General features: G+C 40.5%; 1 protein-coding gene across 4 annotated transcripts in view; it reads left to right on the forward strand.

The window, feature by feature from the left end:
• USP15 (ubiquitin specific peptidase 15) overlaps positions 1-15,561 on the forward strand; it is a 121,117-nt gene that overhangs the window by 82,865 nt on the left and 22,691 nt on the right. For all 4 annotated transcript variants that reach the window (XM_044280391.1, XM_044280394.1, XM_044280392.1 and 1 more), the window contains 9 exons: positions 1,422-1,580; positions 2,805-3,029; positions 4,298-4,381; positions 4,467-4,561; positions 7,011-7,202; positions 7,390-7,505; positions 13,019-13,291; positions 13,391-13,461; positions 15,416-15,531. In XM_044280391.1, the coding sequence (XP_044136326.1) occupies positions 1,422-1,580; positions 2,805-3,029; positions 4,298-4,381; positions 4,467-4,561; positions 7,011-7,202; positions 7,390-7,505; positions 13,019-13,291; positions 13,391-13,461; positions 15,416-15,531 (1,331 nt within the window). The remainder of the gene's footprint in view (positions 1-1,421; positions 1,581-2,804; positions 3,030-4,297; positions 4,382-4,466; positions 4,562-7,010; positions 7,203-7,389; positions 7,506-13,018; positions 13,292-13,390; positions 13,462-15,415; positions 15,532-15,561) is intronic.

Here is a 15,561-nt window from a genome sequence, read left to right on the forward strand (position 1 = left end):
GCAAATTTGCGGAACAGGTGCGGACCCATTAATTTTCAATAGGGCCGGGATGTGCTGTCCGCATCCACACTTGCTGATCCGCACTTGCGTTCCGCGTAAAAATAGAACATATTCTATTCTTGTCCACAATTGCGGACAAGAAAAGGCATTTTCTATGAGAGTGTCGGCGATGTGCGTTCTGCAAAATGCAAAATGCACATTGTCGGTGTCTGTGTTGTGCGGATCCGCAAAACACATATGGACTTGTGAATGGACCCTTAAGGTACATCCACATGTTCAGGCTTTTGATGCAGTTTTTCAATCCCAAAGCGGGAGTAAATTAAAAAAAAGAGAAGTATTATCTGTCCTTAACCTGTTCCTGACTGCCGTACGACTAAATACATTGGTGGTCGGGAATTTAAATATGGTGCCCGTTCGCGAGTGCAGCGGGCGCTTAGCCGCCAAGTGCCTGCTGTTTTAAACAGCAGGCACCCCGGGGGCTAATTTTTGCAATCGTCGATAACGTTTATAGCAAACATTAAGCACCTCAGATGCTGAGGTCAAATGTAAGATAAAAACGGAGAGCACGATTAGGGGAGCCAGACGTAGTGTGCGGCAGCTTCAGTCCTCCTGTGTGACATGAGGCTGCTTCATATTAGTTCCTATGGAGCCCCTTTCCCCAAAATTAAAATAAAAACACATAATAATCACCGTGGGTATCGCTGTGTGCAAAAACACCCGTACTATTAAAATATAAAAATATTTATTCAACACACCAAAACAGGGAAAAAAAAAGTCAAAATGGCCACTTCATTTGTTGTTGCTTCATCTCTCAAAAAATGGATTAAAAAATTATCAAAAAGTCATACACACACCATGGTATGAATGAAAAGTACAGATTGTCCCGTAAAATATGAGCCCTCACACAGCTCTGTACACACAAAAATAAAAAAAGTTATGGGGATCAGAATACAATGATGCAAAGAAAAAAATTGTTACATATGTGATATTGTTGTAATCGTACTGACCCGGAGAATCAAAATAGCAGGTCAGTTTCACCACATAAGAAACGCTGTAAAAACAAAGCCCATAAAACTGTGGCGGAACAGTGTTTCTTTTTATAATTCCACCCCATTTGAAAAAAAAATCCCGCTTGCCACTACATTGTATGCAACCATAAACAGTGCCATTAGAAAGTAAAACTTGGCTCACAACAACAACAAGCCATTGTATGGCTATGTGAATGGAAAAATAAAAAAAAGTTATGGCTTTGGGAAGGCTGGGAGTGAAAAAAAAAATGGAAAATCATCCAGTCTTGAAAAGGTAATACTTTATTTTGTTTATTTTGGCCTCAAGAACTGGACCAAAAATAACTGAATGTGTGGCTGTGGCCTTAGGATAGTGTTTTAATTGAGCAGAAATAATTCATTTCTACCTTACAGACTCAGGTAGGCCGTTTTGCACCTCAGTTTTCTGGTTATCAACAGCAGGATTGCCAAGAACTACTCGCTTTCTTATTAGATGGCTTGCATGAAGATTTAAATCGAATTAGAAAGAAGCCTTATATCCAACTCAAGGATGCGGACGGGAGGCCAGACAAGGTACTTGTCTTTAATAGATTCTATCATTAAATGCTATGAAATCAAGTCCAGTTTCTATTGTATTATACAAACACAAACAAACAGAATTGCAAGTGCTCCAGTATGTAATATCCCCATAGCACCGGTGCAGTGGGTAATATGAGCCTGGTCACCTTTTGATGGTGTGATGTTATCAGGTACAACGCTGAGTACTGCTGCTCTACTGCAACAGGACTCCTGAATGGGGCTGCTGGTCCAGTATCGCTTTGTTGTCACAAGAACAAATCCCTGGATCCTTGTGTATTTCAAAGTAGTTCTGATTTATCAACGCTAATGCATAGGAAAAGTGGAGCATCTTCCAGAAGCCCTTTTAAAAGAAGCATCTTTATTGCTTGCGATTATGGGCCACTGCGCTGCATTTCTTTTTAATATATCTCCCCTATTGGGTTCTGTACCACAATAGATTCAAGGATGGTAGGTAGAAACAAAATGTATAAAAGGTGTATTATATTGTGGTTTTGAAGTTAAAGGGGTTATCCCATGATTAATGTAAAAAAATTAAAACCATATGTCATATAGTACATGACAGCCTCTTTCTAACAAAGCTAGAACCAGCCCTGTACCTCACATGGATCCAGAGATCTCCCCATTCATTGCTCTGCCAAACTTTATCAAGCTGACAGCTCACGGGGAGTGTCTCTTCTGCTGCAGCTAAGGGGGTGTGTCCATGCTCTCCCTATCACAGCTAAGGGGGCGTGTCCATGCTCTCCCTATCACAGCTCAGGAGATAGTTGAAGGATGAAACTGAGCATGTGCGGCCATCTTGGTGAGCAGGACAAAGAAATAAGAAAAAAAAGGTGGCGCTGTACAGATACATTTTATTTAATAACTCAGTGGCTATACAACATTTTTTATTACATGCAATTACAAAAGTATTCAGATCCAGGTGCTGGTTTGAAAACAAATATTTATTGTGGGACAACCCCTTTAAGATGGCTTTATGATCAAGAGAAGCTGCCCAACCTGTGCAATAAGCAGAGGAATGGACAAGGCAGACTTGTCCTCCTAGCTGAGGATGGCTAGTTTGGGATGTCATAAAAGAGGAAACATGTTCTTTTGTAAAATGTGTCAATCAAAACCATGTGACATATATGAATACATCTATATAGAATATGATTATTACTCAGCTGTGTCCGGAGCCAATATTCTGCTTTAACCCTTACCCCACATGTTTTTACATTACAGGTAGTTGCCGAAGAGGCCTGGGAGAACCATATTAAAAGAAATGACTCCGTTATTGTTGATATTTTTCATGGTTTATTTAAATCCACCTTAGTTTGTCCCGAATGTGCAAAAATTTCTGTGACATTTGATCCTTTTTGTTACCTAACACTTCCACTACCAATGAAAAAAGAACGCACACTGGAAGTATATCTTGTTAGAATGGACCCCCTTACCAAACCTATGCAGGTAAGATGTGAGAAACCGCAGGTCTTGTAAAGAGTCCTGTCCACACAGTTTATGCAGTAATGGATATTTCCCCTTCATTTTGCAGAGATTTCTCTCATTGACGTTTAAGGGGTATTTTTTCTATTCATTAGTGAAAGACAACAAACATATTAGGTCACTAATCCTAAAGGCCAGCTTTTTGTATAGTCCGATCATATCTAGAACTGCATTAATGAAAGTAATGGCATTTCCCATCAGTATTGGCTCAGTGTCTGCACCACGCATGTTCTTCAGATTTTCAGTGTCATTCACAATTTGGATGGTATCATTTGATGTCACCGAATTATAAAGGTGTCCATACATATTTAAGGATAGTACGTAATGAAGGACTAGCCAGGCCCATATATTATTTATTCATCTGATAACGAAGAAGCATTATACATGCTGGGCATACGGTAATTAATGGGCTTCACTGGAATCTTTCCTATGTGCTAAAATGGAAAAAGTTATTATACCATATTTGCAAGCTTTCAGAGCACAGATGCCGCTTCATCAGACAAGTTTATTCCTTTGTAAATGCCTGTTGAGGGGGCCTCTGAGGTTTGAAAGCTTTCAATATAATTTCATTGGTTAGGCACATCCGTTTTAAGTTATTCCAGTAGTCTCTTGTGGCAGAGGAGCATAGCCAGACACCACCAGGGCCGCCGGATCCCTATTCATTATAATGGGGTCTTTCATGTTTCCGGCATGAATGCCAGCTTTCTGCTGGAAAAATACCATGGCACGCAGAGGTATTTTTCCAGCAGAAAGTCAACATTCATGCTGGAAACCCAGTGGATCCCATTTTAGTGAATGAGATCTGGTGGGCCCAGGCGGTGTCCCACTATGTTGGGTAGAGTAATTCCCGTGGTCAGCTCCTCAGAATACCATAAAACAGATGTGGACATAGCCTTAGCCAATAAAGGTATCAGTTTTAATACTTTACTTTTTTTTCACAAAAGTATTTAAAGGGGTTGTCTCACTTCAGCAAATGGCATCTCTTATGTAGAGGAAGTTAATACAATCCACGTACTAATTTATTGTCATTGTCCATATTGCTTCCTTTGCTGGCTGGATTCATTTCCATATATTATTGTTTATAGTAGCTGACTTATTTGGAAATGATTTAAGGTTATGGTCTAACTGAATAGCCCCAATCAGAAACAAATATCAACATCTCATCGGCCTTCTATCTAATGTGTATGGGCAGCTATCTCTGATGGATTTATTGGTTTGCTGTCTTCTTTTAGTACAAAGTCATCGTTCCAAAGATTGGAAACATTATGGACCTTTGCACGGCCCTCTCTTCACTGTCTGACATTCCACCAGAGAAGGTTTGCATTCTGAAGATTTATCGCCTGTTTTGCTCTTGGATTTTCTAATCATAAAACGAATTATACATTTTATTTTGATTTTCAGATGGTGGTGACAGATATTTACAACCATAGGTTTCACCGAATATTTGCTATGGATGAAAACTTGAGTAGTATTATGGAACGTGATGATATTTATGTGTAAGTTTACCCCACAGAGCTGTGGATGTATCTGTATTTCTATTAATTACCTGATCTGTCCATTCCCTTTATTCACATATATAGCTGGTATATCGTTGTGGCAGCGCCTGGTACTGCCTGTATGGCGCTGTGCCAGGGTAAACCATGCTGGCTGGAGCTTCAAGGGCCCTTCAGTCAGCTCATTGCAGGGGTATCAGAAGCTGAACCCTCATGTATTAAATGTAAGGATAGACCATCAATATTCATGGAAACCCCCTTTACTGTGGTTATTAAAGTTAGCAAAAACTGGTACTAAATGAAGTTGGTACACAATTGATAAAGTCATCACCTCACCCTTCTACTGTAGTATTCCAGCATGGGTTCAAACAGGTTTGGTGACAGGACTAACATCAAAGAGATGAGGATGAGAAGATCCCGCACTTGAGATAAAAGCTATTCAGCCGCTTATATGCTTCAAGCTTGCATGCTATGACTATAAAAGCCTGTGTGCTGGCAACTCCTAATGAGCTTCACTGCTATATACAGTCCTCTCATCTCTAAAACATTTTCCAGTAACTACACCCAAAATTCAGTTTTGCTTCATAGATCCACTTCCCTTTTCAGAAAATAAATGGGTTTGTAGACTGAGGGAAAAATGTGCACTATTACTTTTATACTATTATATTCAGTGCCCGATTAGTATTTCTCCCATACTTTAGACTGTTCCGTGGAAGTAAGCGGTGTTTTAAAGGGGTTGGTCCTTGAATAACATTAATGATCTATCCTTAGGTGATAAAATTCATGATTACATCAACCAATAAGGAGAACAGAGATCCCATCACTAGTGCTGCACCCTGCTGTCTCCACCAGCCTCGGAGATGTAGTGCCTATGCGTGACCATTGGCGTTCTCATGATCAGGAGGGTCCAGCAGAGATCATATACTGTATTTGGATGAGTGACAAATATTTTTCATGGCCCAACCTCTGAAGTCGGGGGCTGTAAGGGATTGACTTCTGTAAGGGAAAACTGCTTGTGAACTGCACGAAGACTTAATTTTACACCAATCACTCTGCACCCCTAGAAGCCAGTGGAAACTAAAATAATAATTACACTAATTCTAGTTCCGTGCTTATGTGTATTAACACATATTAGTTCAAATAGGCTGACATAAATGGGGATACTGGTCAGAGTTTATCAAAATTTCCCTTTTCCCTCTTCTCTTACCTTTCCATTAGCTTCCTTTCTCTTTGACATCCCATTGCTATAGGCTTCCATCGACCTGTTCTCCGATTGCCCCTTTAGTTAAACCTCCTTGTCAGGCCCAAATAGGATCAAAGGTGTACTCCCCTGAAGAAGCGAGGCAGCGAAACCCGGGTCGGGCAGGAATGTGACGATCATTTTGTATTTTATGCCTTTTGTCTACTGATCTGTTGTAAGTAGAATAAAACCTTTTAAGATAAGATTCTCAAGGGTGCTTCACTATTCTGCCTATCCCCTTAAATCCTGTAGAGGAGGAGATCTGGGAGGATCGTATTCCTTGATATTGAGGAGAGGGGCTGACACCCTTGTACCATCCACTTGTGACCGGAACACATAGTGTCCAGCAGCGCGGTTCCAAAACCTATTGTCAAAGGTGTACTCGCCTTAAAGGGCATCTGTCATCACTTACCAGCAGGTGAAACAGTCAGCCGCTGTAGATCGGCGCTTGTCCCCAGAGTCTGATAATATATCTAGTTCTTCCATATGTTCCGGCAATCTGTAGAAAAAATATAATATAATATGCAAATGAAGCCATAGATGCAACAAGGATGGTGGTGTTGCACCCAGAGGCTCTGCTACCGTGCCCTCAATGCTGTGACAGACAGGCAAGGCAGTGAAAACCTATTAACCCCTGGCCCTGAGGTCTTGTGGGATCACATTTGGCATATGCATAGTAAAGAGATTGAGAGACTTCAAGGCCAGACGTGAATGGTTTTTACTGCATTGCCGGTCTATCACAGCAGTGGGGGCGGGGCATAGCAGTGAGGGAGCGGAGCCTCTGGGTGCAACAGCACCACCTTTGTTACACCTAAAGAGTTATTTGCGTGTTATAAAAAAAACTTTTTTCTACAGATTTCCAGTACATATGAAGATACCGAAGATCTCATCAGGCGCTGCAGACAAGCACTGATCGATTCACCTACTGCTATGTGTGATTACAGATGTCCTTGATCTACTTCAGTTACCCTGCAGTTACTAGCTTACCTTTTTAGGCCGCTTACCTTATTACTATCTGTGTAAGCTTTGTCCGCCTACTTGGACTTAGCTGACCCCAGTACCCATGATGAGTTGAACCCAGTTTATACTGTCACACCTCTGTTTCACATACTCAATAATAACTATTGAGGAAAAAAATTTAAATGACTTAAAATTCAACAAATCTGATGTGATTATATTACATCTACCTACGGTATATACTTTATATTCCAGATTTGAAACGTCCATCAACAGGGCAGAAGATACGGAGCAAGTCATAATTCCTATTTATTTACGAGAGAAGTTCCGCCATACCAGTTACAGCCATCACCATGGGTCAACGTTGTTTGGCCAACCTTTTCTTTTAACTGTGCCTAGAAACATCACTGAAGATAAGCTGTATACTCTGCTTTTAGCGAGAATGTGGTATGTATGCAAAAGCTGGCAAATCAACAAAACACCTTGCTTTCAAGTCGGTTAGCTGCTTTTTGGTGCCTCGTTGCCGTATATCCAACTGTTGTGCCATGCTATAGCTGGTGTATGTAGAAATGGCAGTCTTTTGGTCCCTGTGTGTGATTATACTTTTTCTCCTTTTATTATATGCCGCTTGCAGCCGATATGTAAAATTCACAAATGACAGCGAAGAAAATGATGGTCCTTTACACTGTAATAAAGAACATACTGTAAATGGGAATGGTCCAAATGGTATCCATGAAGAGGGTTCCCCAAGTAAGTAATGAAAGGAAACGTATCACAGTTAGTCACAGGCTCTGCTCACATGACATTCAGAGTTTACATTGCATCTAGTCATCTGGTCCATTAACGCAGTACAGGCCAAAAGAATGTTCTTTTGACCTCATTCATGACATAGGAGTAGTGTATTTTATTGGGTACCTTGTGTAATGCTGTTTTTTACATTTTTTTTATACAATACAGAACTATTAGCTATGTATCCCACGGTTTGCTTACACAGTGGCCATGTGTTAGTTTTCTGGCTATGGTATACATCTGGAGATCACCCAACATAGGCTCTAAATGTGATCTGAACAGAACCTTTAAAACATTTAAAAATAATAAAAGAAAGCAGAAAATTTCACTGAAAATGTACTATTTGTAATAGATATATTGGTTATTATTTTCATGACTGCATACCTAGAATGATTTAGAGATGAATTCTACATTACATGCCAGTGAGTCAGAGATGTTAGGTGAGCCTGTATCCGTTCTTTATAGGATGAAGGCTTTTGGGTTATGTGACAGTCATGATAAAATAGCAGGTTTCCATAAAATAGTCACATGGAATCTAAGCTAGTGGGAATAATAGCACCCACACATGGACCCCTGCTTTCCTGGTCAGGAGAATCATAATTGAGTTTGTAGAACATAGTGTCCTTGCCGATAGTTCAAGATGGATCACCTGCCACCCTTAATGACTCCTTTATAAAGAATTTGTCTTAGGCTCTGTTCACGTTGTCTTTTTCCTCTACATTTTTTTTGTTTCGTTGAATTTATTGAAATGTTTCCATCTATGTACCAAATTGATTTTGATCCTCCTGTACCCATTGAGGGCCCTGCTTCTTTTGACATTGCTGAAAGCCTGCATTGCATTCTAATTGGGCACCATAGCAATTGAATATGTAGGTACACATGGATGTGGTCATTCAGCTGAGTGGGATGCTCACTTGGCTTACCAGGCATGCGTTCAAGTGTTGTCCCAAATGGGAGTTTAAGGCTGTGGCGCATGCCCTGGAGCTGTTCTATGCAAACATGAATATGAGAAACAAGGTGGCCAGGGACAAAAGAGTATGCCAGTGGAGATTGAGAGGCCACTGCTGCAGTACATTGCAGTGGTGGCCATATCCCCTAGAGACTAGAAGTCAATAAAAGTATAGAAGATAGTGGGACCAGAGCCATTATTGCCACTGAAAGTACATTTGTAAGTTACTTGTATCAACTTTATCACATAATAAATATCACTTAATGAGGCGAGACAACCCCTTTACACTGCAAATACTGCGCAAATGTTACCACCAGTCGCAAGGCCACACTTGGGCTGCACCTTTCTTTCAAATGACCTGGTGCAGCTCAGCAAGTAGTGCTAACTGTGGTGCAGTACACACGGCGCAAGCCTCGCCTGTAATAGCCCTCTTACAATCACTATAGTTTTATGTTATTAGGGCATTGATCAATGTTTTCACTTACATAGGTCTGTATTTGAGACTTATTATTTTTAATAATTTCTTAGTCAACTTTCCAGTAGTCTTGACTGCAGCCGCATTTCTACATGCCTTGAAGGTGACAATTGTACTAACAGTTATTGGTCCTTTACAATTGGCCGACAATTGAAATGAACATCGCTAACCAGCGTTACTGGTAATGTTTGTTAATGATGATCTGGCGGCATAAATGCACCACCGATTACCCAATGAACGAGCAAAACATTTGTTCATCGGGTAATTGGACCTTTTGTGCAGCACAAAAGATCATTGTTTCCCAGTGGCAGATCACGCTGTGTAAACATGATTTGCTGCCGGGAAACAAGGAGGCAAGAGCGATGGCATTATCGATCACTCCTCCCCATACTCTGGAGGAGATTAGTGCATGTAAACCCACTGGTCTTCTCTGCTAGCGATCAGCAGATTGTCGGGAAGGAACACTTCCTTCCCGCCAATCTGCTAGATCGTCATCCCGTGTGAAGGGACCATTACTCTCATTAGAGTCATCTAGTAAATACAGTTGCAAGGAAAGTAAATTGAAGCCGTTGAAATTACCTCGATAAGTTACAATTGTAACCAAACACAATCCAACTGAACTAATAACACGCAAACAGTTGTACAATTCATGTCTGTCTAAAACACTAGATGCTGCATTTTGCAACAACACGCGGCACAGTTCTAACCAGAACCTCTGTGTTGTTGTCTTCTCCAAGAGGTATTTAGCAAAAGGTGTTTCAGTTAAGATGATCAAGATCGGAAGTATGGGTTTCACATGTGTTTTATCCATGAAAGTACAGATGTAGCAGGGTTAACAATCAAACTCTTAACTTTCTTAACTCATCGTGTTATCTTGAAACAAAAGTCATTGAAAAGCAATTGAAGGTGTTTGCTTAACGCATTTAGTTTAGATAACACACCTCATAAAGCATAAGTGTTAACTCTACTACATCTGTAGAGCTCCTCTGACCTACTAGAAAGGTACATGATGTAATCAGTATTGAATGTAATCTTCTCATCAGTGACTGTATTTGGGAGATATAACCTCCCTTCTAATTTTTAGCCGTGTCATGTGACCAACACTCTGATCTCCAACTGACACAGGACAGGAAGTCAGTTACTTTTCTATTCATTCCTCTGAGACTGAGAGTGAGGCTCCCATAGGAATACATAGAGAAACTGACTTCCTGTACACACATAAGATGCTGTGTTATCTGGAAAGTCTGAGTGCTGGTCACATGACACCGCTGAGGATCAGAAGGGAGGGGATAACTCACAAATACAGACACTGGTAGGAAGATTACATTCACTGCAGTTTACATCATGCACCTTTCTAATAGGTGAGAGAATAAAAAAGTGCTTCTTTAAGTAAATACAGACAGTGCATAGTTACTGACACCTCTGTTGTTCTGAAGAAAGCTGAAAAAGACTATAAACAATAGTAAGGACCTGGGTATACATCATAGTTAGAGACATTATACAATTTCTCTAAGGCTACATGCACACGACCGTATGTGGTTTGCGGTCCGCAAATTGGCATACTTTGTTTTTTGCGGATCCATTGTAATAATGCCTATCCTTGTCCGCAAACTAGAAAAAAATAGAACATGCACTATTTTTTTTTGCGGAGCAACGGAACGGACATACTGATGCGGACAGCACACGGTGTGCTGTCCTCGTTTTTTGCGGACCCATTCAAATGAATGGGTCCGCATCCTATCCGCAAAAAAAAAAACAGATCGGACACGGAAACAAAATACGGTCTTGTGCATGAGGCCTAACTGTGATGTATACCCAGAGCTTTCGCAATGTTTTGTAGTCTTTTCCAGTGGAGAAAATAGTAGTCTTTTTCAAGTGGAGAACATTCACGACTTTACCTACTCTCTAGGAGTGGGCACGCTGTTAAAATCACCCAGAAAGCAACACAAGCAATCCTGAATAGGGTGAGAAAATAATAGTAAAAAAAAGATATACAGAAGACTCTACAAACTGCAAAAATGTCTGTTTATGTGTCCATCTATTAGAAAAACACTGAACAAGAATGGCGTTCATTGACGGACACCGTGAAGGAAGTCTCTGCTGTCCAAAAAAAACATTGTGGCCCATCTCTAGTTTGGCCGAAACATCTGTATGTGCACAGTGCTTCTGGGAAAATTTCCTACAGACTGATAAGACTAAAGTGGAGCTGTTGAGCACAAATGCACAAAGCCTTGTTTGGAGAAAAAAGAGCAGTGCACACCAACATTAAGACCTCATCCAAACTGTGAAGCAAGCAGAAGGAGCATCGAAGTTTGGGGTCACTTTCCTGCCTCAGGGCATGGATGCCATGTGATCATTGAGGGAACACTGAATTCTAAGGTGTATCAAAACATCTTACAGGATAATGTAAGGGCAGTGACACACGATCTCAGGCTGAAGAGATTTTGGGGTGATGCAACAAGACAGTGACCCAAAGCATGCAAGTAAATGAACTCAAGAATGGTTGAAAAAGAAGATTTATGTTTTTGAATGCCCCAGTTAGAATCCTGACTATAACCCTATCAAGATGCTGTGGCATATCCTGAAGAGGGCTGTGCATGCAAGGCCATCAAATATTGATGAACTAAAACACATGCGCAGGGAGGAATGGTCTAAAATTCTTCCTCAATGTTGTGCAAATCATTGCCGGTTTTTAATTGTTTTTATTGTTTGCTCAATCTGCTCAGTAAAAGACATGAAAGGTACAACTATTTGTATGTTATTAGTTTAGTCGGATTTGGTTTGTCTATAGTCATGACTTGGCTAACAATCAGATTACATTATATCTGTAATCAATGCAGAAATCCAGGTAATTCTAAGGGTTCACTTACTTTTCCTTGCAACATTAGTATGTGGTGAACTTAAAGGGGGTTATCCGAGTTATTTGTTATGTTCCTAACTAAGCAAATGTAACAGCTTTCCAATTAACTCACTTTATCTCCAGTGGCTGGTTTCTCAGATTTCACTGAGGGTCACATGACCTGTGATGTCAGCTTCTCTCCCTGCTCTGATAAAGGTCGTTTACAAGCCTGTAAAGAGACGTCACTGTTCTGGCCACGCCCCCCTTTACTGCCGTCTACTCTCTGCTAGGATTCTTAACCCCGTCAGCTGCAGAGCTCTGCAGGCAGTGAGGAGACAAACTGGGCACTGGAGCTGACATACTAGAGAGAGCATTGCACAAGAAGGTAGGGGGAAGATCCTGTGTGTATTAGCAGTGTCATTATACAGCTGGTACTTGTAGTTATACACTTACAAGTTGCTGTTGATTCTCCCAGCACTCAGGGCAGGTCTTGTATCCACTCCCTTAGCAGTGTCATTATACAGCTTGGACTTGTAGTCCTACACATACAACATGCTGCAGAGTCTCCCAGCAGGTAGACATGTCACTCAGGGCAGCACTTGTATTCACTCCCTTAGCAGAGCAGGGGGAGGGGCAGAGATTGTTTTTATTGCATGTAAACAAAGGGCCAGAAGAGAACCAGGGAAATGAGGAAATATATATTATTATTTTTTTGCATAAAACTTGCTTAGCTTAGTTATATATCAGATTTTCAGTGCTATATTATTTTTTTTCATAACTCGGACAACCCCTTCAAAGCCTTGCTAACACGTACATCTTATATTTTCATGGTAAAATGAAAGAAAATAAGTCGTTGTATTGTCTTTTAATCATCTTTTTAACTGCTTTCCCCTGAACATTGCGCCTCATTTATCAAAACTGTCTAAAATTATAATCTTTTGTTGTCACTAACAACTAATCAGAAATCAACTTGAATTGCTGTGCACTGGTTCGTCACTATTGGCAACAAAGACAGTTATACTTTTAGACGGTTTTGATAAATGAGGCCTAATTGTGTTTTAAGTTGAATACAACAATGTTGAATATGATAATCATTGCATTGGCAAAAAATCTTCAGGATGAGCTTCACTGTGCCACCTGTGTTTTATAACGTCCTTGATGCAAAGGCCCTTTTGAGAGACATTGTGATAAAATTGTGACTGCTTTTGAAGGTGAAATGGAAACTGATGAACCTGATGATGAGTCTAGCCAGGATCAGGAGCTTCCTTCGGAGAATGAGAACAGTCAGTCAGAAGACTCTGTTGGAGGCGATAACGACTCAGAAAATGGACTGTGCGAAGAAACCTGCAAAGGACAATCAGTCACAGGGCAGAAAAAACGCTTCTTTACATTCCAGTTTACTAACTTAGGCAATGCTGACATCAGTTACATCAAAGATGATACTCGATACATCAGATTTGATGACAGACAACTCAGGCTCGATGGTACGTAGTGTGTATTCTGTATAGATATTTGTGTAAAATATGCACAAGGTGTAGAAATGTCTGCATAAAAGGCTCACAACCTATTGTGTTATGCCATAGAAAGTTCCTACCTTGCCTTGGACTGGGATCTAAAAATGAAGAAAAAATACTTTGATGAAAATGCAGCAGAGGTAAGCATTTGTTCTAGTACAGTACAGCAGAGATGATGGTGGATATAGGTTCTTGAATTATATCTGCAAGGGTCAGTTCTTCAAAGAGAATAAAATTGAAGGGGGTGCCCACGAATCCCACTTTAATAGAAAGTGTAGAAATTAAAATCGTGTTCTTGATGATGTCTAAATATGTTTTCAAAGTTCTATTTATTGTGTTAAATAGTTAAAGGGGTTGTCCGGGCTTTTACTATTGATGACCTATATCAATATCAGGTCGGCGGGGGTCCGACACCTGGCATCCCCCCAGAACAGCTGTATGAGGAGACGGCACTCTTCCTGTCTACTGCTGATCTCTATGGTCTTTGCCTTCCTAACTTCAAATCTGGCAGTCAGAAGAACTCCCTGGATCAATCAGTTCTATGGGGGTGCTGGCCGGGTGTATTGCGGATCCGCAATACACTACGGACGTGTGAATGGACCCTACGTTGTAATAATATTATACTCAAAAAAGGCATCCAGGCCCCTCTGAGTCAACCATCACAACATGATATGATACAGAGTTCGAGAGTCTTACTGCTGTTACAGTAAGGGATGTACCTTTGTCATTGTCACAGGCCTTGCTATAGAAAGATCTATGTACTGCCAATTCATATAATTGTAAATCATGATTGAATCTTTCATAATTATTGTGCAAAATATTCCATGTTTCCCACTAACATTGTGTGTATTGCAAGTCATTAGAACCAGCATTACTCACATTTACCCTAGCTGTGGTCCTGGGCAGCAGCTCGCCCTTTTGCCTCTAGGGTTACATTTTTCTCTGGACCAATGACTTCATAATAAAAAACGTTTTTCTGAGATTTTCATACTGATCACGAGTATCGGAATCTGGATCCCCCACCGATCAGCTGTTTGAAAAGCATTGGTGCTCCTGTGAGTTACACGGCCTTCTCTGTGCTTACCAAGCACTGCGCCCCGACATTCAATTCTATGGGGCTGAGTGCGATAAGCTGCTATACAATGTATGGCGCTGTGCTTGGTGAGCAAAGAGAAGGTCGCTGTGCTCACACGAGTACTGGTGCCTTCTCAAACAGCTGATAGGCGGAGGTCGGAACTCCACCAATCAAAATCTCGGAAAACCACTTTAAATAATATAATTTACACTAGTTTTATAAAAATATTTACATGTACTAGAGATAATTATAATGGAGTGTGTTTCTTTGTATGTGTCTTTTTTTTTACTTTCTTGATCATGTATCTTCATAATTGTATGGCATACCAATTACCTGTGTCAGGCATTTTCAGGAATTGTTACAATTTAGCTAGCTATAGTATACCCTAGAACAGGGGTATACCATCTGGTAACAGACATGTATGTCTGTGTCTGTCTTGTGGCTGCTCACATGTATTTTTCAGTTATACTCCCATTAGATGGGAGTCCTGGAACTGGAACTAGACATTAATGGTATATACTATATGTTCAATATGCCACAAATTCAGTATTTCAGTTGTTAATAGCCCTTACATTATGAGTTGAGTTGTCACAGATGATCATGAATTGACTTAAACAAAAACATCTTGTATTCACTCCCGCGCTGTTCTCTGCGGCGCTGGTTCGGTTCTCCTGCGGCTGCAGTGGTGTCATACTTGGGTAAGGAATGTGACCATTGCAGCCAGTCACTGTCCTCAGCGGATACTGCCGTATCCTAGCACATCACAGTATCGGTGCAATGATGTGCATGGATCTGGCATCTGACCACTGCAACAAATCAGTCCTCAGCAGTAGGAAACGTGACTGGCTGCAGCGGTCATATACCTTATCCATGCATGTCATTCTTCAATTTATAAGCTTAGTGGAAAAGTTGCAAAGTAAAGAAAAAGTACAATGAACATACAGAATAAAAAATAACTGTATTGAGCGTACATTACAAAACATACACATTTTGGATTCCCTTTGCTTTTTATTTTTCAGGACTTTGAAAAGCACGAAAGTGTAGATTTCATCCCCCAAAAAAAGTCTTTTATGAAATTAAAAGATTGCATTGAACTTTTTACCACAAAGGAAAAGCTAGGTGCCGAGGATCCATGGTAAGTTTAACAAATATAAAGGAGATCATT

The sequence above is a fragment of the Bufo gargarizans genome, chromosome 2, assembly GCF_014858855.1.
Source record: "Bufo gargarizans isolate SCDJY-AF-19 chromosome 2, ASM1485885v1, whole genome shotgun sequence".
NCBI classification, from domain to species: Eukaryota; Metazoa; Chordata; class Amphibia; order Anura; family Bufonidae; genus Bufo; species Bufo gargarizans.